The sequence below is a fragment of the Papaver somniferum genome, chromosome 5, assembly GCF_003573695.1.
Source record: "Papaver somniferum cultivar HN1 chromosome 5, ASM357369v1, whole genome shotgun sequence".
Lineage (NCBI taxonomy): Eukaryota > Viridiplantae > Streptophyta > Magnoliopsida > Ranunculales > Papaveraceae > Papaver > Papaver somniferum.
Genome location: NC_039362.1, coordinates 174,796,352 through 174,818,373, shown reverse-complemented (window position 1 = coordinate 174,818,373; position 22,022 = coordinate 174,796,352). Strand labels below are relative to the sequence as shown.

The window sequence follows — 22,022 nt, the reverse complement described above, 5'->3', positions numbered from 1 at the left end:
TGCGTCACATTGATACTAGAGGAAGGGGACACGAATATCATCGCATAAAAGATATGAATCAAGGTAGAGTGACACCACAAGAAAGAGAAATATCAAGACATCGATATGATCGCACATGCAATGAAGAAAGACACGATAGAGTACAAATTGAAACAAATAATGAAAGGCGTAGGCGAAGAAGAGAGGAAGCTGAACAACAGGAGATACAAGAGGAAATACACCAAAACAATCATGAGAATAGATTGAGACAAGCAAGGCTAAAAAGACCTATGAAAGAATATTTGGATAAATCATTTTCTTCTTCATCTTCTTGTAGTGGTTAATTCCCAATCTTACCACTAACGGGCATTCATGCGAAGCTTTTCCTGTTGGAACTTCATCTGCGCTGAACGAAATTTTCTGCTTTTGCCTGTCCTTCAAAGATGGTATTTTTGCCAGGTTGAAAATTTTCCTTCCTTCATCATCTCTTACATATACTCGACTTAAAATATTATCATGAAAATCTTCTATGTTTTCGAATGAATGTATGATCGAGTTACAGAATAAATTCTTTTCCTTTGCTCCCACCTCAATAACAAATGTGTTCCTATCCATTTCCTTTCCGTATTTGTTTACTTGAGATGGTGGTGGTGGTAAATTTCCTGTTTGATTTAGCAGGAAGTGGTCTAACTTCCCCTGCTCGATCATTCGCAATATAATCTTCCTCACATTTCTGCAGTTGCTTGTTGTATGACCATGGAATCTGTGATAAACGCAAAATTCTTTACTCCTCCTCCCTGGTGGTGGCTCTTCGCCTGCATTATGTGGTTCTGGAATATCATCCATTAGGAGAGCAGCTTCCCATACTTTCTCCACTGTAGTATTTAATTTTGGCAGATTTACTTGTTCCCACACTATTCTTCCAGCTTTCTTGTTATAATTTATTTGTTGTCCTGTAGAGTTAACTGGCTGAACTGTATCATTATTTCTATATTTTTTAAGTTGTTTATCTATGTATTCTTTTTCAAACTCTGTTTGATCTGCACTGCCCATAGCCACTAATTTTTGTTCCATTTCTGCATTACTCCTTCCTTGATTTCTCTGCGATGTACTCGCAACAGCATTTGCGAGTCTTGGAAGTAAGCTTGTATTTCCACCTTTTGAATCTGATATTGCAAATGGGTCCATGTCTCTTTTCTTTTCTTCGAGGGATATATATTCTTCTTGAAATTCGCGTAATTCCGACATTGTAGTTGTATCTTTTACTCTAAAAATTTGGGTGTACAATAGGTCTGTTGCGAAAAGAGGATTAATGAATGCCAGAATAAGATGTCTCTCGTCCACCCGCCTTCCCATTTCACTGCACATTGTTCTCCAATGAGTCGTTAGATGATGTAAGCTTTCATTTGTTATTCTGCGAAGTCCAAATGCAGTTTCGATCCCCGGTCTTGATAGATTATTATTTATGTATTGTCCAAAAAAGATGTTTTGTAAATGATGAAACGAACCAATGGACTCTACAGGTAGTCCTTAACACCACTTCAAAGCTTCACCTTCTAAACTTGCAGCAAAATACTTGCACATTACTGCATCATAATTTTCCCACTGCAATAAACATCTAGAGTAAGCTTTCACATGTTGGATCGCACATGCACTACCGTCAAATATACTTGTAAATGCCGGTAAACTGCACTTAGATGGTATCGGTGCTCTTTGAATTTCTTTTGTAAATGGAGTTTTTCCTGCTTGTTCCACTGCTTCTTCTAGTTGTCTTTTCCCATCATTTCTTTTTGCAGTCATCATTTCTCTTAATTCTGCCATCTCCCTGAGAATTTCTTTGCTGAATGATTGATCCAAATCTTCTTGCATAGGTCTTTTTAACCTTGCTTGTCTCAATCTATTCTCATGATTGTTTTGGTGTATTTCCTCTTGTATCTCCTGTTGTTCAGCTTCCTCTCTTCTTCGCCTACGCCTTTCAGTATTTGTTTCAATTTGTACTTTATCGTGTCTTTCTTCATTGCATGTGCGATCATATCGATGTCTTGATATTTCTCTTTCTTGTGGTGTCACTCGACCTTGATTCGTAGCTTTTATGCGATGATGTTCGTGTCCCCTTCTTCTATTATCAATGTGATGCAATCCACTTTGTAATTATATTTCTTCTAACTCTTCCCTTCTTCGCTGTCTATATCTTGCACGCGCAACTTCTCGTTCGCGCTCATATTCTCCTCTGTGCGTTTCCCTACCATGTAATATCATTTGTCCTTGCCCTGGACGTTTCTTCTTCCCTTTCATAATTAGTATTTGCTCGACGAATAAGTTCGCGTGGATGCTCATAACGATTAGTTGCTAATTCAATCTTACCACAGACACGGTAATTTACCAATCACCTAATACACCACATCTCACAAACCTTAGTTCCGAATCGGAAAATAATATATGAGTTTTGAAGATAACATCTAGATGTACAAACTTCGTTTGAATCACCATTTCAAAAAACTCATGGTTACCCCATAAAAACTACTTTAGTTAACAACAAATTTTTGCCTGTCAGAATTTCAGGAACGTTTCTCTGCTTTGTAAAATATCAAAAAAATACTTTTACAACTCCAAAAATTCTGAAATTTTACGTGGGTAACTATCAGGATGTCTACTAAGGTTCATCGATAATCCGTAACAATATTCTGTCCTTGTCCTCGCTGAAACCGAATTGGATTTTCTTCTCTTTGATTTTCGTTCACTCTTTCTTCTTGCTCAAAATTTGAATTACAAATATTCTTTAAGATTTGTAATTCAAGCTTAAATTTTAATGATCAGTCTGCCAGTAATATTTTAAGAACCTATACAGATATGTACTCAAATTTGTAACCAGTGTAGACACACACGTTTGGTAGTAATGGGTATTATGGACATTTCCATGTTTTAATTAATTTTGGACCTCCGGATAAAAAAAAATTCCGGTTGAACCCTATTATAAATAACTATATGGGCCTAGGACCAAACAAGAAATTTTCCTTATTTTATTGGGAGTTGATATTCTATCATCAATCACTGATCACGACCTATGAAACTGACTCGTCGTTCATAAATTTTGGAATGGTATATTGTTTCATAGAGTGGTGTACATTCAATTCAAAGAACTACATATTATCTCAGTGACGCCATCTCCATACCACGTTCGTCGAAATTTCACAGTTCACCAGGACAAAGAACTACTATTACTACGTACCTACTTTCTCTTCCTTGGATATATCATTTTTTTTGTTATATATATATATATATACACTAAGCAGATGAGACAGCCAACTCGGGTTTGTCTAGACGTAGTAGCATCATTCCCAACGACGTGCCAAAAATAACTTAATCAATTTCCATGTGCCTTGTGTTTTTAGCTAACAATGTCCATTGTCCAATGGATATCTTGTCTATAGACGTGTTCAGTCAACTGTCTACAGTCTTCTATGTTGAATGTGGACGTGATTATGGCGCACAAAATGAATATTAATGATTCTCGAAAGTCATTGATGGTGCGTTACATGCCATTTTTCTGTCTTTTCATTAGTCTTTTACTACACTTTTTTGTTTTAATTTTGAACCTGCACGGAGATTCGAACTATTGTCCTAAACTCTGGCCAACTCAAACTACTGACTTCAAACATAACAGTCAGTCTCCTAACCAACTGAGCTAAATCCGAACCATCCTGAAACAACCCTTCAAAGAGTGCTCTCTAAACTTCAATTTTGGATACAACATTTACACCCAACATGGGTAGACAATGGAAATATTAGACATTGTCTACTAATTCTTGTTACACTTCATTTAAAACATTTCAAAGAGAAATCTTGAGAAAAGATCCACTGGAGTTGATAATCTATCATCATCAATCAGTGATCACAACCTGTTAAACTGTCAAAGTGATGGATCTGTTCTACTTTTCGAATCTATTCTTTGGATACTTACCAGAAAAAAAAAATTAAAAATTCTAGTATAAGCAGATGAGAGACCAACTAAGTTCGTCAAGATGTAGCGTCACCTGTATGAATAACAAGCCAAAATATAAATTAGTCAATTACCATGTGCATTGTTTTTGGTAGAGCAGTTGGTGAGCTTTAGCTATCAATGTCGCTGCTGCTACGTAGCGAAGTCAACTGTGACTCCCAATCTTCTAACGTGAGATGTGGATGATGCCATGATGTAGAAAGAGACACCGAAACTCCTCCGTACCGTACCTCGAGCTACTCATATCTGAGTCATTATCATTGACATTATCAATCAATCAATTTTCGTAATGTTTAAGAAATTATAAAATCCAGACAGAATTTTTGGATGCACATGGATGTTTTAACTCTACCCTTAATTTTATGAAGAAAATGAAGCAGCATGTTATTTTTTTTATAGACAAAAAACAAGACACAAGAAAACAGAACCTTCTGTCATCTGCATCCGCAACTGCATTGAAAGGTTGGCGTTTTCGGTCAATACACGAATTCTAACGTTCTGCTTCTTTAGCCATCCTTGTTCCATTTCATGACTCTGCATACCCTGAATTCACCTGCCATATCATAAACAGTTAAGCCAAGCCTTCCTTAGTTTGTATTTTTTTTATCATCGGAGACATCACAGTAGCTTGAGGGAGTTATCTAGAAGGGTTTTGCGTTGGTTGATCATAGGATGTCCCCCAACTGTTTACCATCAGTGTAGATGATGACTGTAACCATGTGAGTGCATTCTGTAAGATGAGGACCTCCGCATAAAGCGCTGAGGAACCACATCCTAACCCCACATCAAGCAAGGATGGGATATTCTATATGTTCGGAAGAATACGCGTTCATTTCAGCCTCATACGCATCTCACACGCTAACTGCTGTGTCATGGCATATTAATATAGTTCTGTCTAACTGCACCAAATTTTATAATACAGATGCCATGTGAGATGTTAATATTTTATAAGTCAACTTCTTCTTCTGCGGGACTATGGCTTTCAGCTCACATGCGTATATGCTAATTTATATGCTCATCGATGATCTGTGCTAAAAGTAACTTATCACTTGGGAAACTGAAACGATATGTAGTGATATTTATCATGTATATTGTTCTTAGATGGATCAGATGTTTAACTTATCAAATATCTATGGCCTGCTACTTGTACCAATCATGCAAGTGGTGCTTGTACTTGAATTAAAAAAATGACACTTGCCTCTGATTCTCTGTCAAGTTGGTACGTGAGACAAACCAATATGCGCTGCTTCATCCCCACCCATATGCCAAAATAACTGTCAATCATGTGCGTTGCTGGTAGAGCAGTTGGTGAGCTTTAACCTATCAATGTCCAACGAAAATCTAGACGTGTGAATATTGGTAGCTTTAGTCAATTGTCCTTGTCTAATGATGATGCAGTGTAGAAAGAGACACCAACGCTACTCTGCACCGTACCTGTTTGCTCATTTCTGAAGCAAAATCATTGAAAATATCAATCACCTTTTGTATTTTAAACAATTTATTATGAAATCAAGACACATGTTGGAGTCAATTAATTCTGCACTTAATTTAGGAAGAATGAACCCTCACGTTAACAGCAAGGTAACATCTTACATGCTTTATCTAATTGGAAGCCACTTCGTTTACCGCAACTTCTTCGCCAAGAAGCATTAATTTTTCTTAGTTTCAAAAACTCCACACACCAGAGTAGAGACTCGGTCACTGACCTCAAATCCGTGAGTCCGCTCCTGGTCAACTTCACTAATCCTTGTTGTATAATTTCTCAGCTCCCAACCATCGAAAAATCTTATTAAGAAACATAATTAATCCTTAGGCTCGATGCCTAATACTAATGGGGGCCCTGTTTAACCTTAGTAGTCAATAAAGAAATAACATGTACGCGGCGAGGGGGTAAAGCTGGGAAAAGAATTTTCAAATTGCAAGCATAGAAACTGGCAAGAGTTGAATTTTAAGGCTGAAATGCCGGTACATAAGCATGCCAGAGAGTTCCATTGAATCAGTGAGTAATCACGACGTCGACTGATGAATTTGTTCTAAGAGGGACCCCTGATGAATTACAACAGATCGTACTTTTATCCTAAGAGCACATACTTACATTCTTTACCTTATTAACATGGTCAACAATCAACAATTTCCATATCTTGTTCTACCTATTTTTAGAATACCGATGCCATGTGAAATGTTAGTTATTTATACTTTATAGGTCAACCCTTCTTCTGCAGGACTGGGGCTTGCAGTTCACATGTTCATGCTCATTAATGATCTCTGCCAAAAGTAAACTAAAACATCCCTTGGGAAAGTGAAAGGCTATGCAGTGATATCTATCATATATATATTGTTCCTAGATAGATCTCATGTGTATATTGTTCCTAGATAGATCTCATGTTTACCTTATCTACCAGTTGCCATTTATGCAAAACCATGTTCATAGTACTTGTACTTTCAACAAAAGAAAATGACAGTTGCCTCTGACCCTCTATCAAGTTGGTATGTGTGAGGCGAAAGTACTTCAAACCGTACTTCTGCTGAATTCTGACTCATCATTATCTGACATTATCAATCAATATCTGTACTTCCAACAACTGTAACTTTTTATTTTATTGGAAAGAAGAGGATTCTATTAAGGAGAAACAATATACAAGCAAGGGCCACAAGAAGTGCAAGAAAGGAAAAATAAAACTGCAAACAGAGGGAAAAGAAAACGGAAGACTACTTACAGGAATAACGCCTCCCAGGAACTCCATGATGAGGCCACCTTAATGTCCTTATCTTTTACTGATGCGCAAAACACTAGCAGAGATTTGTCCAGTCTGAATCCATAAGGTGATTTTCTCCTTTTTTCCCTTAAAGAGTCTTCCATTCCTTTCCAACCAGATAGACCCAACTCAGCCTGAATAAAAGACAATAAACAATCATTTATGACACAATGATTCTGGAATCGTGACACCTTAATCATCCTTGAAGAAAAAACCTGTTGGGACGAATGTGAATTGCTTGGGAAACGAGGGCTCAAAAGCTGGTATTGAAACCATACACATTCAACTGGTGTGTTTTCTATCATTTTTGTTAATTCTTCCCATAATTTTAGGAAGAAACAAAGGTGTATATTGTTTTCTATACATAAAAACAAGACAGGAAAAAGAGAACCCAAGCTAAAACAGAGACCATGGACAGTGACTTAGTGTGGTTTCAAATCCGACCTGCTTGGATCGTACAACTACACTGAAAGGTTCGCTTTTCTGCCAATATGTGCACTTGCCCTTCGTGTAGGCACTGTTGATCAAACAACGACCGAAATCAAGATAAAAAAATCCTCGAGAACATAGACTCTGTGACATCTGGTTTGCCACGGCATGATATCCTTGTGAGGACAGAATATTCTATATGTTGAAGACTACGCATTTCATTTCAACCTCCCACTAAGTGCTGTAAATGCATATTAATAGTCCTACATAACTTTACGTGTATACCTAATTTTATAATCCAAATGCCATGTGAGATGCTATTCAGGTCAACTCCTTTTTCTGCGGATTTGGGGCTCTCGTCTCACATGCATGTCCATTAATGATCTCTGCTAAAAGTAAACTGTTACTTGGGAAACTGAAACGATATGTACTATTATGTATCATGTACATAGTTTTCTTACACATATCTTAGATAGATCCCCCATGTTTACCTTATCTATGGGCCACATCTAGTTAGCAATATACAAAAACTTATTCATTCTGTACTTGTACCTGAATAAAAAAATGGCACTTGCCTTTGAATATCTGTCAAGTTGGTACGTGAGACAAATCCTCGCTTTTCAGGGATATGCCAATGCAGTTGCAAAAAAGTTGAACGTCTATAAATAGTCTTTGTATATCTGCAGTAACGTATCAGATCATTAGCAAACCTGTCTATCACCATAGAAATTAAGGAAAGAAAAAGATGAGGTTCGACAAAGAGTTGAGGTCAAAAATGGTTCCAGAATGGCAAGGAGCTTACATGGAATACACATCCCTCAAATCCATCCTTGAAGATCTTAAGCATTTCAAATTCAAAACCCCACTCCAACATTCTCACCCCCACCATCATCATCATGGTGGAGTTGCTGCAGTCTACAGAACCTTCAGTGGTCTAGTAATTGATCGCACCATCCCTACCATCACCAACTCTAAAACCACCACTGATACTACTTCCAAAACTACTGCAACTACTACTACTACGACCACGACAAATCGGCACCACCATCATCACCATCACCATGGATTATTTCATCATGAAGAAGAACCAGTCATTTTAGTTCGTCAAATCATGCACCAAAAAGATGATCATGACCTAGAAAAAGGAATGCTGAGTCATCCGGATGTCCATCATGAGAAATATGAGACTAAGTTCCTGATGTCGGATGAAGAAGGAGGAGAATATGAACTAAAATTCTTCAAAAGACTTGATGAGGAATTCAACAAAGTAAATAACTTTTACAAAGAGAAGGTCGATAAGGTTATGAATGAAGCTGCCGTGTTGACCAAACAAATGGATGCATTGATTGCTTTTAGGGTTAAAATTGACGATCCCGATCAAGCAAAGTTTGAACACCTCTGTAATGAAATTGCTGAATCTGCTGCCAGATTCTCTGTCTCTTCAGAAACCTCTATCCCCCACAGTACTGGTAAGTAATCTCCAATATTTCTTGTTCATATGCTGGAATAACAGTAATGTGTTGCAGATTAGTATTCAATACACTTATTATGAGTAAGATTTAAGACTGCATAAAAAGCCCCCTCCTTATTATGTTTATGAAATTGTAATAGAATTTCACAACTCTACATAACAAATGTGCAGAAATGGTGCATATGGAAGTCATAGAAGAAAGCATTGGACCAAGCAGCCACGGAAGTTATTCAGATGAAAATGAAACAAGCAATTTTGATGATACTGATCTCGATGAATCTAATATACAGCCAACTGATAACAACAGCCATGGAGAAGAAAGAGAGAGGCGGAAAAAATTGAAGACTGAAATACCAGCTCATATGGAAATCCTGAACAGCGTTAAAATCAATGAAACACTCGGTCCGCGAGCAACTATAAAACGAATCATCAGTTTTAAGAACGGAAATAGTGGAGGGTTAATCAGTTTCAGAAAACGGAATCTAAAGAGAGTTGAGGAACAACTCAAGACTGCAATTATCCATTTCTATCACAAACTTCAACTTTTAAAGAGCTATAGCTTTATGAACCTCTTGGCCTTTTCCAAGACCATGAAGAGATATGACAAGGTATCTTTCTGTTTCCCATTCAACTAAGAAACAAAAAATATTCTTTAATACATCTGAAATTGATTTGATGACCATTTTGTTGCAGATTACCGAAAGACATGCATCAAAAATATATCTGAATATGGTGGATAACTCCTACATTGGCAGCTCTGATGATGTAATTTTTATTTTCCATTACTGGTGACAAATCTTATATAGCATTACTAATTGAATTGTGTAGTTAACTCATAATTGTTAAACTTAATTACAGGTTACTAGGCTCATGGACAGGGTAGAGGATTCATTTACCAAACACTTCTCCAAGTCAAACCGTAGTAAAGGCATGAACATCTTGAGATCGAAAAAGAAGAAAGACAAACATACAACAACATTTACCTCTGGTAAAATGATTTACAAAACCAAAAACTTCTTTTGCTTTTGTACATAAATTTGTTTTGGAATTTTTTACTTTAACCGATAATAGTGTGGCAGATCAGAAAATGCACCCTTAATAGTGTCACACTTTCCTAATTTTCCCTAATAATTCAATGTGAATTTGCACTTTCTTATCTATGATTTCTTTCTTTTTTCCAGGTTTCTTTATGGGCTGCACAATCTCTCTTCTAATATGCCTAATTTTGGTCATAAATGTAAGAAATCTCATTAGAAAAGAGGGCAGTGCTAATTATATGGAAACCATGTTTCCGCTCTACAGGTTAGTTATCCTTAACAGCCAAAGTCACCTCATCAAATGCGATAATTAGATTTTAGGTTTTTAATTCAGAAGAATGATGTTTCACTGAAAGACTAATTTCGTCATTTGATTGAATTTTCCTTGCAGTTTATTTGGTTTTCTTGTCCTACACGCGCTCCTCTATTCAGCAAATATCTACTTTTGGCAACGTTATCAAATCAATTATGCATTCATATTTGGTTTCAAAAAAGGAACAGAGTTGGGACACAGAGAAGTTTTTCTGTTAAGTACAATTCTTGCAACGGTTTCACTGGCCAGTGTGCTCGCCAACCTAGACATGGAAATGGATATAAGCACAAGCAAATACAAAGCTCTCACTGAACTACTTCCTCTAGCATTAGTTTCTGTAAGAGCTTTATTTCCTAAACTATCAACTTATGATGCTATTGTTCTTAATTTATGATACCATTATTTTAACTATTATATGATTTCTTGATTTCACAGGTTATAGTTCTCATAACAGTTTGCCCTTTCAATATCGTATATCGTTCTAGTCGTGTGTACCTACTGCGAACTGCATTCCGTTGTATCAGTGCTCCTTTATACACGGTAAAGAATGAAAAGATTTCTTATAGTAAAAAATCACGACTAAAAAAAACTTTGCACTATTGAATAAAAGCAATTTTCGTTAAATTCTCATCTTATTCTCTTTTTTATTCTGTCGATTGAGCAGGTCACTCTATCAGATTTTATGTTGGCTGATCAGCTGAGTAGTCAGGTGTGTTAGCTGGTTTAAATCTTCTAATATACCTGTTTCTGTGTGTCTGAGCCTTTACGTTCTCAATTTGAGACAGCTAATTAACATGGATTCCTTTGTTCTTTTGGTCTACTAGGGGCAAGCTCTTAGAAGTGTTGCGTTCTACATCTGCTACTATGCTTCAGGTGATTACAAAGTGAGGGAGACCAAATGCAAATCAGACGTTGTTTATAACTCATTCTACATCATGTTAGCTGCATTCCCATTTTGGCTACGGGCATTACAGGTTAGTATCCTTTTCTCACTTGAGGCTAAATTAAGATCTACGTTGCGTAAAACTTACCTTAACTAGACATTCAAAAACCTCTGTTTCATCCATGGGTTCAAATCTATCCAAGAATTTATGTGTATCTTTAAAAGGATCCATGAATTAATACCCGATCCTAACGACTGATCTTTTAATTTTATTTCTTTGTAGTGTTTTCGGCGATACTTTGAAGAGAAAGATCCAATGCAGGGACCTAATGGGTTCAAATACTTAAGTATTGTTCTCGCAGTCAGCCTGACAACAGCTTACAGTAAGCATAACACAACACTACTATTGGTATTGGCTTGGATCAGTGCAATCATTGCAGCTGTTACTGCAATATATTGGGATCTCGTTCTAGATTGGGGACTACTACGAAGGAATTCAAAGAATCCATGGTTAAGAGACAAACTTCTAGTTTCACAGAAAAGTATCTACTACGTAGCCATGGTAACGGATGTGGTGCTGAGATTTGCCTGGCTTCAAACAGTATTAAACATTCAAGTTTCTTTCTTACACAAGGAAGCAATGGTTGCCCTTGTCGCATGCCTAGAGATTTTTCGTCGCGGTGTATGGAATTTCTTCAGGTATTTTTCAAGCTTTTAAATTCATCTGACTTAATATTTGGCCAAGACAACTGTGATTCTTTTGCACTGATGTTCCCGGAATAGAAATTTTGCCTGTGGGTTCTAAATTCCAATCAGGTTCTCTAGCTTATTTCGTTTTACTAATATTGAAATTTGTTGATTCTCAGGATAGAGAATGAACATGTGAACAATGTCGGCAAGTTCCGTGCGTTCACAACTGTACCTCTCCCTTTCATCTATGAGGAAGAGGACGAGGAAGATAAAGATGACTGAGTAGCCAACCCTCAAAACCAAGAGCTTCTGATGCCATGATCAAGGGATACTAGTGTTTCCCTCTGATAGCAATCAAGAAGGTCAAGAATGTGCAGAATCTAAGAAAGATGTGATAGTAATTAGTGTCTCAAGGATGTGTTTCTGGTTGTGTGTGCAAATGAGTTACATGTGCATTTTCGTTAACGTCGGCAAGTTTCGTGTGTTCACAAATGCACCTCTCCCTTTCAACAATGATGTCGATGAGCAGGAAGATAAAGATGAGTAGCCAACCCTCAAAACCAAAAGCTTCTTACGCCATGATCAAGGGATACTACTGTTTCCCTTTGATAGCAACCAAGAAGGTCAAGAATGAATAGGTCATGAATCAACAAAAATGTGCAGAATCTATAAAAGATGTGATAGGTTAGTGTCTTAAGGATGTGTTCTTAGGTGTCTGTGCAAATGAGCTACATGTGCATTTTTGTAAATCTGTTTTCAATAACTGAATTTCTTCAATCCCTTGTCAAAGGTTCTATTACTAGTAAATTGAAATATTGATGCAAGCATTATCAAAATCTATTCTTGCTGTCAACATAATCAGCACGCTAAGATTCTACACCAATGCCTGCAGGAGTGTAGGGCCAAAATCTCACCATTTCTAGAACTTCTAAGCTGGCCATAATCTAACCACACCCAAGTCTCGGTTGTCAGAAGGTTCATCTAGCAGGAAGTACCAAATTTTTAACCTATAGGTATTAGTTGCCCTCTAAATGGAAATACCCGTTAACATCAAGCGGAGAAAATAAACCAGGGATCATTATTTCAAAAGTTTAGGTGATTTCTGAAACTCCTATCCTACTAAGTTTATCAGAAGCCGAGATTCAAGTGGATGAATTATACTCTATTACTGGAAATTTGTAATTTAGAAAAGACACGTAAAAGGTAAACCAAATTATAATATCATATAGGGGTAAAAGGTAAAGCAGAAGGATTCAAATAAACCTATGGAACCAGCATAGCTGCTACTGCTAGCATGTTATATTAATTGGAAGACACCAAATTGAAGGACACTGCTGAAAGTTCATCTAATACTATCATATTCGGGTGCCTAGATAAACATTATGACTTAGTTTATATTCTACCGAGACAACATGCTATTACTTGGTTTATATTCTACTGAGACAAACACAATAGTAAGTAACATCGATCATTAAATATACATTCTACCAATTCAAATCCAGAGAAGTGTCAACCACAACTTTAAGCACAGTGTAACTAACCTCGAACAAACCCAGTGTCAAATTCTGGCCTGTTGCAGTGTATCAATCTCAACAGCTACGTCTCTGCTAGCTTTAGCATCAACAAGGCTGCAACCTCCTAAAACAAAAAAACAAAAAAAACACTTTTATAACCTCCATTTACAATGAATGAGACGAATCAGTGAGCATAGAAACTATACCTTCAAGTTAAAACCATCATCTTCCACGAACCAAGATGTTCTGTGGCACCGAAGGAAAAACGAGTACTGGGCACCAGTCTTCCCGTAGTTAAGACTAATCCTCAACAGGAGAGCAAGTTCAGCTTCAAGGGTAAATCCTCGCTGCAGTCAACTCAAGAAATGTGAAACATACTAAATGACAGTAATAAAAAAAAATTGTAACTATACAACTGATGTCTGATGATAATCAGGATATAAGAAAACAAGAGAACAGATACACGCACCAAATCTACTGGACAAAAAAACAAGAAAACAGATAATCAGGATATAAGAGTTCAAGTTGTAACAACAATGAATTACGCCAGCATATCACTGCACAAGGTGTAGGGTGTAGGCCTTAACTGAAAACAATTACCCGAGTTTCTACGCAAAAGGGAAGCATTGGCACTTGAGAAACTGTTGATAATAACAAGTGATTCAGTAAAAGACGTCATTTGGTTACCTCTCTTCTTTTAACAGTAATATACAAAACCTTGCAGCGCAGGGGCTAGTCACTAGTAGAGTAAAAACTAAGAAACTACAGATAATTGCTAGTCACTAACAAACTACATATAACAGCTATTCATTAAAATTGACAATTGACCGATAAGTCACACCAGCACCCCACCCTGCTGGGATGACATTTAATGCTACAAGCATCTCCCCCTTAGAAGACTTAAGACGTAGAGATAATGGACCTCTCAGCACGGAACCTGAATTTAACTTCCATACAGCACCCCACAATTGCTGCATTGGTTGCCAATCAGCCGAAGCTGAAGTATCTTGAAGATCGATAGAAGCAATATCACTGTCTCCGTCTTCATATTCAACCAATGTAGCAAAGTAGTATGGGTTTGAACCAGCATCAACCTGAAACACAATATTCGTGCCTGGATAGTTGCATTCCACTCTGCAAGCCATATAAAAAATCCGGTCAAACCTTCTACTCAAACACCATTTGGAATATATGTAGCATGCATGTGTACATGAAACAGCCACCATAATCGTAAAATATATGTACTTGTGGTTCGTTTTTTTTTTTAATATGAAAGGTTATAAAAAATGTACCTTCGATATTGTATCTGCAGAACGCCAGCACTGCGCAATTGTTGCTCATGTCCAGAAATGGCCATGGCTCCAAAGGCTGTACCACTCAAATCAAAATGGGTTGATTCTGAGCAACCTGGGCACTCGTCTGTAATCGCTACGGTTACTGCATTCCCTGAACATAATGAATGTCCCGTACATTTTACCTATATTATACATCCAAGAAAAATTACAAACTTAATTAGTGATCCAACATTATCAATAAGATTGACAAACAAATGGTGATATCCTGAAGAACTGGTCTAAGATCATTATGTATTTATACATCACCTGATAACAGCTACCACACCCTTTTCCAGACTTATAAAGAGAAGGGCCACCAGCTGATATCATTGAAGAGAAAGGTGGTCGCCCTACTGCATTCCCATAACCACAAGCACCACCTACGTACGTACACACCATCCTATTTAGTATAATAGCTCATCAAATTTACATTATCTACTCTCTAATTGTTAAAATGATAAGCAAGCTTTCCATTTATCAGGAACCAAGTTTTATTTGGTAAATTAATATGTTCGGGCAATAGTTAGTATGTCATTTTCTTGACCTTGAACTTGTATGCTAATCAGACTAAGCTAATTAAGATGGCTAGTAACAATTTTGGATACACAAATTTTCCCTAATCACTTACAAACTGGCCAAACATTTATATCGATAAGTGTGTGTAATATAAATGGATGCAGTGAAATGTTAAATCAATGCCTGTATCCTGACTTACCGTCACTACCAGCACCATTTGGATCTCCATACCACGTAGCTACGGGTAATCCTGGTGATATTGAACCACCACCTGAACCGCCACCAGAACCACCACCGGAACTGCCACCTAGCGACACATTTAAGATCGACGGTGTAAACAAACAAAGATTGACATTGTAAACAAACAAGAAAGGAAGTCACTAATGAATGAACACCGAAGAGTTGAAAGAGAAAAGATGGTAAAGCCACAATACTGGTGAAACATCGTAAGAGCAGCCATGATTAACAACTAGCAGAAAGAAAAATCTTAATCATAAAATTCCTTTCACAGGAAAATGACCAATATGCCAACACCAGCACCACCATTACCAACACAACAAGCCGCTATCGCCACACATGCTACCAGACCACCACCCACAATCCCCGCCAGTGCTAACCACCACCACTACCAGTAGTACTAATCTACCACTTCATACCTGCCACCACACCACCACCCACCACCACCACCAGTGCTAATCACCGCCCACCACCACAACCACCAGTACTAACCACCACCACCACCACCACCGAGTTTGTTTAGAAGAACATGGATAATCTACAATCTACATACCTTGTGGTTGTTTTTTGTTGTTGTTCTTCCAGAGTACGCAACCCAATATGATTAAGAACATAACACCGAGTATTAGACTTATCCGAATCAAAACTCTCCTTTTCTCATTTTCCGACCTGAAACATACAGAATATTCATTCATCAACATTCCATTTTCTAGTCTGATTCTAGTGTTCTAGCAAACTCTAATTAGTAAGAAATAAAACCAGAAAAACGACTATACAGCACAAAACTTCAAAAAATTAGAGAGAAACAGGTTTATTTTCACTGAGTCAATTCATTAAACAGTTGAAACACTACGATTAGAAAACTACTTACTGAGATGAGTCGTCGTCATCTGAGTATGAATTTGTCATTTCCACAAAATGTAGGTAGGACAAGTGAAAGATTAGAGGAGAATCAAAAGCATTGATCTGTGAATCTAAGCTCAAAAGACAGCAGCTGAAGAAGAAGAAGAAGAAGAAGAGGTGGTGGGAATAGGATTAAAATGAAAAGGGGGGAAATGTGGAAGAGATGAAAACCTGACATTCGTGATATTTTTATTGTTTTAATTTCTGCTTTATTGGAATCCGCATCCTCACTTGTATTACTCCGTCAGTCAGTCAGTCTCTCTGTAGAATTTGAATTTCAATAGTGTACATCTATTTGTCTAAATAAGCTCGTCGTAGCTGTGTACTTGCAAAGTAAAATTTTGAGTTAGCATGTTTGTTTTTGCTCACTCGTGTGTGGATCTGATTCGGCCCCAGTTTGAGAAATCCAAAATTCAGTTGGTTTTGAAGAATTTGAATTTGGGACTACTACCACAATCGGTAGAAATAACATCACGATAGATAATAAACATCACAAAACAACCAATTCTACAAAATTCCATTGGCTTTTGAAATTTTCGAATTTAGGAAACTACCACAGTCGGTAGGTAAAAGAACATCGCCAGATTACCGATTGTACAATCTGTAGTTAATAAAAATCACGAAACAACCGATTATGCAAATAGAGAAATTCAAAATTCCATTGGTTTTTAAAAATTTTGAATTTGGGGCAACTACCACATTCGGTAGGTAAAAGAACATCACCAGACTACAGATTGAACAATCGGTAGATAATAAACATCACGAAACAACTGATTTTGCAAATAGAGAAATTCAAAACTCCATTGGTTTTTGAAAAATTTGAATTTGGGGCTACTACCATAATCGGTAAATAAAAGAACATCACGAGACTACCGATAGTACAATAGGTAGATAATAAACATCACGAAACTATCGATTGGGCAAATAGAGAAATTCAAAATTCCATTGGTTATTGAAAAATTTGAATTTGGGGCTACCATAATCGGTAGAAAATTAACATCAAATAATTATTATTTTAATTACTGTTTATAATTTTCGTAACACAAACCAACATACATCGATATAAATTACCGATTGTAGTATTGTCTACCGATTATGGTAGTCCCAAATTCGAAAATTTGAGATTTTTTCAAATTTCAATTTTGGGGCAACTTCATAATCGGGAGACATGGTAAATAAATACCCTCCGATTGTAGGTTATTTCAAAATAACAAAACTTTAAAACTACATATGTACATATTACCCTCTGATTATCCTAACATCTACCGGTTAATAAATTAAACTACAGATTGTTGTTTTATCTACAGATTGTGGAGGGTATATTTGCTATTTCAAAGAGTCGGAGATAAGGGGTGGCTTTATTTTAGTTTTGAGTGACCCTATTTTGTCTTATTAGTCGCTCCTAATGATGCCAGGTAACCTAACGCTTGACTTGAATTTGTTTGAATCACGTAATAAAATACCCCTCACTCAAGGGAACAATCATTGACTCATATTTTTGAATTAAATCTGACACAAAAAACAAACATATTGATTCAGTTCCAAATGAGTGTTTTCAATCAGATCCAGACGAGTCAGGAGAAAACAAACAAGATACTATTAATTAAAAGTTGGTTCCACCTATTTTCCTATGTGCCGCCCTCATTAATTGCCACCCTCACTTATCCTATTTGCCACTCATATAATTTTTCATAAATCCTAAATACTACTTCTTTGAATTTTTGTTTACACCCAAAAACAAAAATATCCCAATAACTATTTTTTTTTAAAACCCTAAGTTACATTTTTAATGTACCCTAAATTACAAATTAATCCCTAGATCAAACTAAACCTAACTACTATTATGCGATTGCATATTACTGCGTGGTGATAGTAGAATCATTAATTTTCTTTTGTTTGTGTTACTTTGTGAATAATTGGTGTTACTTCGTCTTCTTCTTCCAGGGACTGATCGACTGTACTAATTATTTGTTAATTGGATTCAGCATGCAATTTATTACAAACATTTGATTTTGAAGAGGTGAGGAATAGTCTAAAACACGTTCAGAAAAATGTCTCTAACACCTATCCATGAGTTTTATGGATCGACCCGATGAAATACATCTATCCTAAGGGGTACCAATTTTATTCAGGGGTTTACCATTTTAAAGGAGAAAGAAATTTTGTTTTTTTTTATGGAATTTGGTATGCTTCCAAATAAAATCGATGCCCCTAATATTGGCTTGGGATGGGTACACCCCCGATATTCAATATATAATCTCGTGACCACCTTCTAGATGGGCACCAGGGTAAGCGTGCAAGAGTGGCTCAAGTGTTTTTGATGGATATGATCATTATTGAGATCAAACCCCCGGGGGTAATGATCGTGGCGCTGGTAACGGTTGTGGAGGCAGTTCAGGTGGTGATAATCGTGGCGGAGGTGGAATCCGTAGGTGGTTGTGGTCGTTGAGGTGGAAGCGGTAGTTATTGTTGGTTGTGGCTAAGAAAATTTGCCGACAGTTACAGCTTGTGACACTCGGATGATTAAAGCTTGTTATGCTGACGGGTGAAATATCATGAACTGGTTTTGCTCTGGTGGGGTTCTGCAAGAATAATAATTCTCAACAGCTAGTCTTTAACCTTTGCACAAAAGCTGCAAATAACAAATCCAGGGTCAAGGACTTGTACACTTGTACAAGATTTTTTCCTTTGTTTCATAATGTGCTATTTTGCTTTTTACAATAAAATAATAGTCAACTTCATTTGGTAATGAAGACAAATATATGTATTAATTAATTATTATTGTTATTATTTTTTTTCTTCTTTTGGTCTTTAAATTTTCATATGATGAAAAACAGCAAAACAAATTTTTTTATGATGAAGAAAGAAAACATTAATAAAAGATTTCATATCATTCTGTGATATATAATATAGAGAGAAATATATCATAATCAAGAAAAAAAGAATGCATGTGTAAAAAAAGACATGAATTTTCTTAACAAATCAAAAAGGGGTAGTTTAAATATACCTTCTTTTAGCTTTCCTTACTTGATGTATAAAACAAGAAGAACTAGTAGAACTAGTAATTGTAGTTGATGTACAAAACAAAATTTCCTTCCTTGATTGATTAAACAAAGACTCAAATGGTTAGAACAAGGTGTTGATAACGTGTTAAAGTTTATTGTGTCTAAAGAGACAAAGGTTAATGGAGATGAAACCAAAACAGAAGAGAAGGAGAATCAATGAGTGTTCTATTCATTCTCTTGTTTCTCTTTAAGTACACATGACAAAGAAGAGATGTAGGAAGTAGTGTTGCTACATCTGTTGGTTGTAATAGAGAAAATATAACATGTGTCAAACATGAAAATAAAAGTACATGTACAATGCGACCTCAAGTAGTCAACCACTCATATTACTACAACACATATAAGATTTTTTACACCCATTGTTGGAGATGTTCTAACATGTTAGGGTCTAGAAACATTGCTAGATGAGCATTTTCTTTATCATTTTAGGCCTGGGATCGAGAAAGCTGGGCTTGCACACCCATGGTTGCAGCTGTATCCCTCAAGGACGGACTACAACCAAATACATCCAATTGGGATTAGTTCAAGGTTAAGGGTATACTAGTAAATCACTCAAATTATTTTATAAAACAAACCAAACCTTAAAACCCAGGTATAAGTTTCTCACGGAGTGAGAGTAGAGACTAGAAGGGTGAATGAGGAAGTAACTGGAGTTCTTCTAGCTGTTACTAGAAATATGAATATGTGGGAGGTTATAATTATTTGTGGGAACCATTATTATACTTTGGATATCAAAGAGAAAAACAATTTTCATAATAATTTCTCCTTTCAAATCTAAGTTTTTTTTCCTTATCATATGTTTATGTGGGTAGTAGCACTATTTCTGCTTTGGATTTTTGCACGGTAAGGTCTGTAAAATAATGGTGTTGTTTGGTATTTTTATTGTCTTAACTCAAAATTTTGACATTCATGTGTTTGGGTTTTATATGCAGGGTCGATTCCAATTGTGGTGCGATCTGAGGTCTTACTTCTGGTTTAGCTTTTCCATCTGTTAGAATACAAGCCAAAATAGTAGATCTGTAGAAATTTTAATATCTTATATTGGTAATCATTCAATTAGAAATGTTTGAAGTTGCTCAAAGTATTCAATTTGTTTTAATTGGAAAAACTTCATTTAGAATTTGGATACTATTTTATGTACCTGCAACTTTGGCTTATCTGAACATAGAAAGAAGATCAATTTAGAGCTTACAATTCAATTGTTAGAGACAAAGTTCAGTAATTCACTGTAATGAATTCTTAATTTAGATTTAATTTCATCTAAATGTTATTAGTGTTTGATGATAGTTACATTACATAGATATATTTTGGTGCTTAATAGAATTTTTTGATCAAAATTAAATGAATCCAAGTAGTGATCAATGACTTATATATAGTCTATAGAGAAGATTTACATTGGTGCATATTGGTTTTGAATGTCGTATATATTTTTATATCTTACATCTATTTAGGCATATATTTCCCCATTATTTTGTCATAGAATTAGTTATGTTTTTTAAATTCATTTCTATTTACATGACGATGTAGAGATATTATTATGACCACGAAAATATTTTAAAATGGGGTTACAACACATAGATGTTTAGATTTATGCGTGTGTGTGTGTGTTAGTGATTGACATTGTTTGTTGGTTGTACTACTAATAATGCGAGTGAAATTCTGATAGTTTTCTTTTCTTTTTGGTATATTGGCTTGCTATAATCTAGCATCGATTCTGAGATGCATCTATTAGAGGAAAATAGTATACACTGTTGCAGCTTCTCGCTAAGTAAGCATGCTTGTTTCTCAATTCCCATGGTTCAGTAAAATGGTCGAATGCCTTAATACCCGTGACTGTAGATACATTAATTTTTTTTGATGTTGTTACTTTTTTTCACTTCATTTCATCAACAAATCTATGCACAGATGAGTTTTAAGATTCAGGCAACTGTTTTAAACTAGGTTATAGATGGAATATGTGCTTCCGTTACTTCATCTTCAGAAGGGATATACTGCATAGCCGCATATCATATCTAAGTATCCGAGCTTCTTTCCCATAGTTCAGTAAAATGGTGGAAACCTTAATCCTTATTCTGAACATGAATGTAGTTTAGCACGCATTATAGAATACTATGTGTCTGCTTCCACGATCTTAATCGTTATGCCTTAGATTAGAATAATGAGTAAGATTGTTGTGTTTATAAGTTGTTTGCTCATGCTCTTTATTGTTTATATACCACCTGGATTTAGAGAAAAGTGTCGAAAGAGAAGTACATAAATATTCTATTTGATGTTTATATCTATCATTAGTATTTTCTACATCAACAGAGGTGTTATATTTTTGCCATTTTTTTTTGATTCATGGACTACAACATCTATCAATTATTGGATTTTGGTTCCTTGGGGAAATTATAATGACAATATTGTAATAATAAAGATATTCGTAGGTATATGAACCACTATGATTGCAAACACAAGAGATTAGGTGTATGTTTAACTTTTAAGTATAGTTTTGTAAATTTTTGTACACAATAAAACAAAGTTTAGAAATATCTAGAACATCTACATAATAATATCGTTACGACAATAGAAAACTATTGTGGAGGCTATTATTATACGGAGTTTCATCCGGAAAAAATGAAATGTTAATTTTGATTAAAGTGTGTAATAAACCTTTTTGTTAAGAAAAAAATTGAGTTATTAAAAATGTGAAAGAAATATATCTACATGCAAAATCGATAACTAAACATCTATTCAGAAATGCTAAAAGTATTCAAAAGATTTTTAATTCTTTCAACAAAAACTAGATTTTGTTTGCCACAATCATATTTATATATTCTTTACTGTAATATCAAATTAATATTCTTATTTGGAGATAAATTATTAAGATGAGACCTAAAAAGAACTATTTATTCC

General features: G+C 35.8%; 2 protein-coding genes across 2 annotated transcripts; one reads left to right on the top strand and one right to left on the bottom strand.

The window, feature by feature from the left end:
• The first annotated feature begins 7,873 nt into the window (after positions 1–7,873).
• On the top strand, positions 7,874–12,325 carry LOC113278190 (phosphate transporter PHO1 homolog 5-like). Its single transcript, XM_026527093.1, has 11 exons — positions 7,874–8,633; positions 8,807–9,243; positions 9,329–9,400; positions 9,494–9,623; positions 9,817–9,937; positions 10,064–10,322; positions 10,421–10,525; positions 10,650–10,694; positions 10,810–10,959; positions 11,152–11,567; positions 11,735–12,325. Exons 1-11 carry the CDS (start codon positions 7,910–7,912, stop codon positions 11,838–11,840), a joined length of 2,565 nt encoding a protein of 854 aa, XP_026382878.1. The 5' UTR covers positions 7,874–7,909; the 3' UTR covers positions 11,841–12,325.
• A 1,391-nt stretch (positions 12,326–13,716) lies between these two features.
• On the bottom strand, positions 13,717–16,293 carry LOC113278189 (expansin-B18-like). The gene is made up of 7 exons (XM_026527091.1): positions 16,234–16,293; positions 16,031–16,153; positions 15,713–15,828; positions 15,122–15,229; positions 14,674–14,786; positions 14,365–14,549; positions 13,717–14,206 (listed from the first exon to the last, which is right to left on the bottom strand). Exons 2-7 carry the CDS (start codon positions 16,066–16,068, stop codon positions 13,876–13,878), a joined length of 891 nt encoding a protein of 296 aa, XP_026382876.1. The 5' UTR covers positions 16,069–16,153; positions 16,234–16,293; the 3' UTR covers positions 13,717–13,875.
• Between the last annotated feature and the right edge of the window lie 5,729 nt (positions 16,294–22,022).

Coding starts and splice junctions, on each gene's coding strand:
- LOC113278189 (XM_026527091.1), bottom strand. CDS start 16,068: ATGACAAATTCATACTCAGATGACGACGACTCATCTCA. Junction 15,829..16,030: donor GATGACGACGACTCATCTCA/GTAAGTAGTTTT, acceptor TGTATGTTTCAG/GTCGGAAAATGAGAAAAGGA. Junction 14,787..15,121: donor AAATGGTGCTGGTAGTGACG/GTAAGTCAGGAT, acceptor GTACGTACGTAG/GTGGTGCTTGTGGTTATGGG.
- LOC113278190 (XM_026527093.1), top strand. CDS start 7,910: ATGAGGTTCGACAAAGAGTTGAGGTCAAAAATGGTTCCAGAATGGCAA. Junction 9,244..9,328: donor CCATGAAGAGATATGACAAG/GTATCTTTCTGT, acceptor ATTTTGTTGCAG/ATTACCGAAAGACATGCATC. Junction 9,401..9,493: donor ACATTGGCAGCTCTGATGAT/GTAATTTTTATT, acceptor ACTTAATTACAG/GTTACTAGGCTCATGGACAG.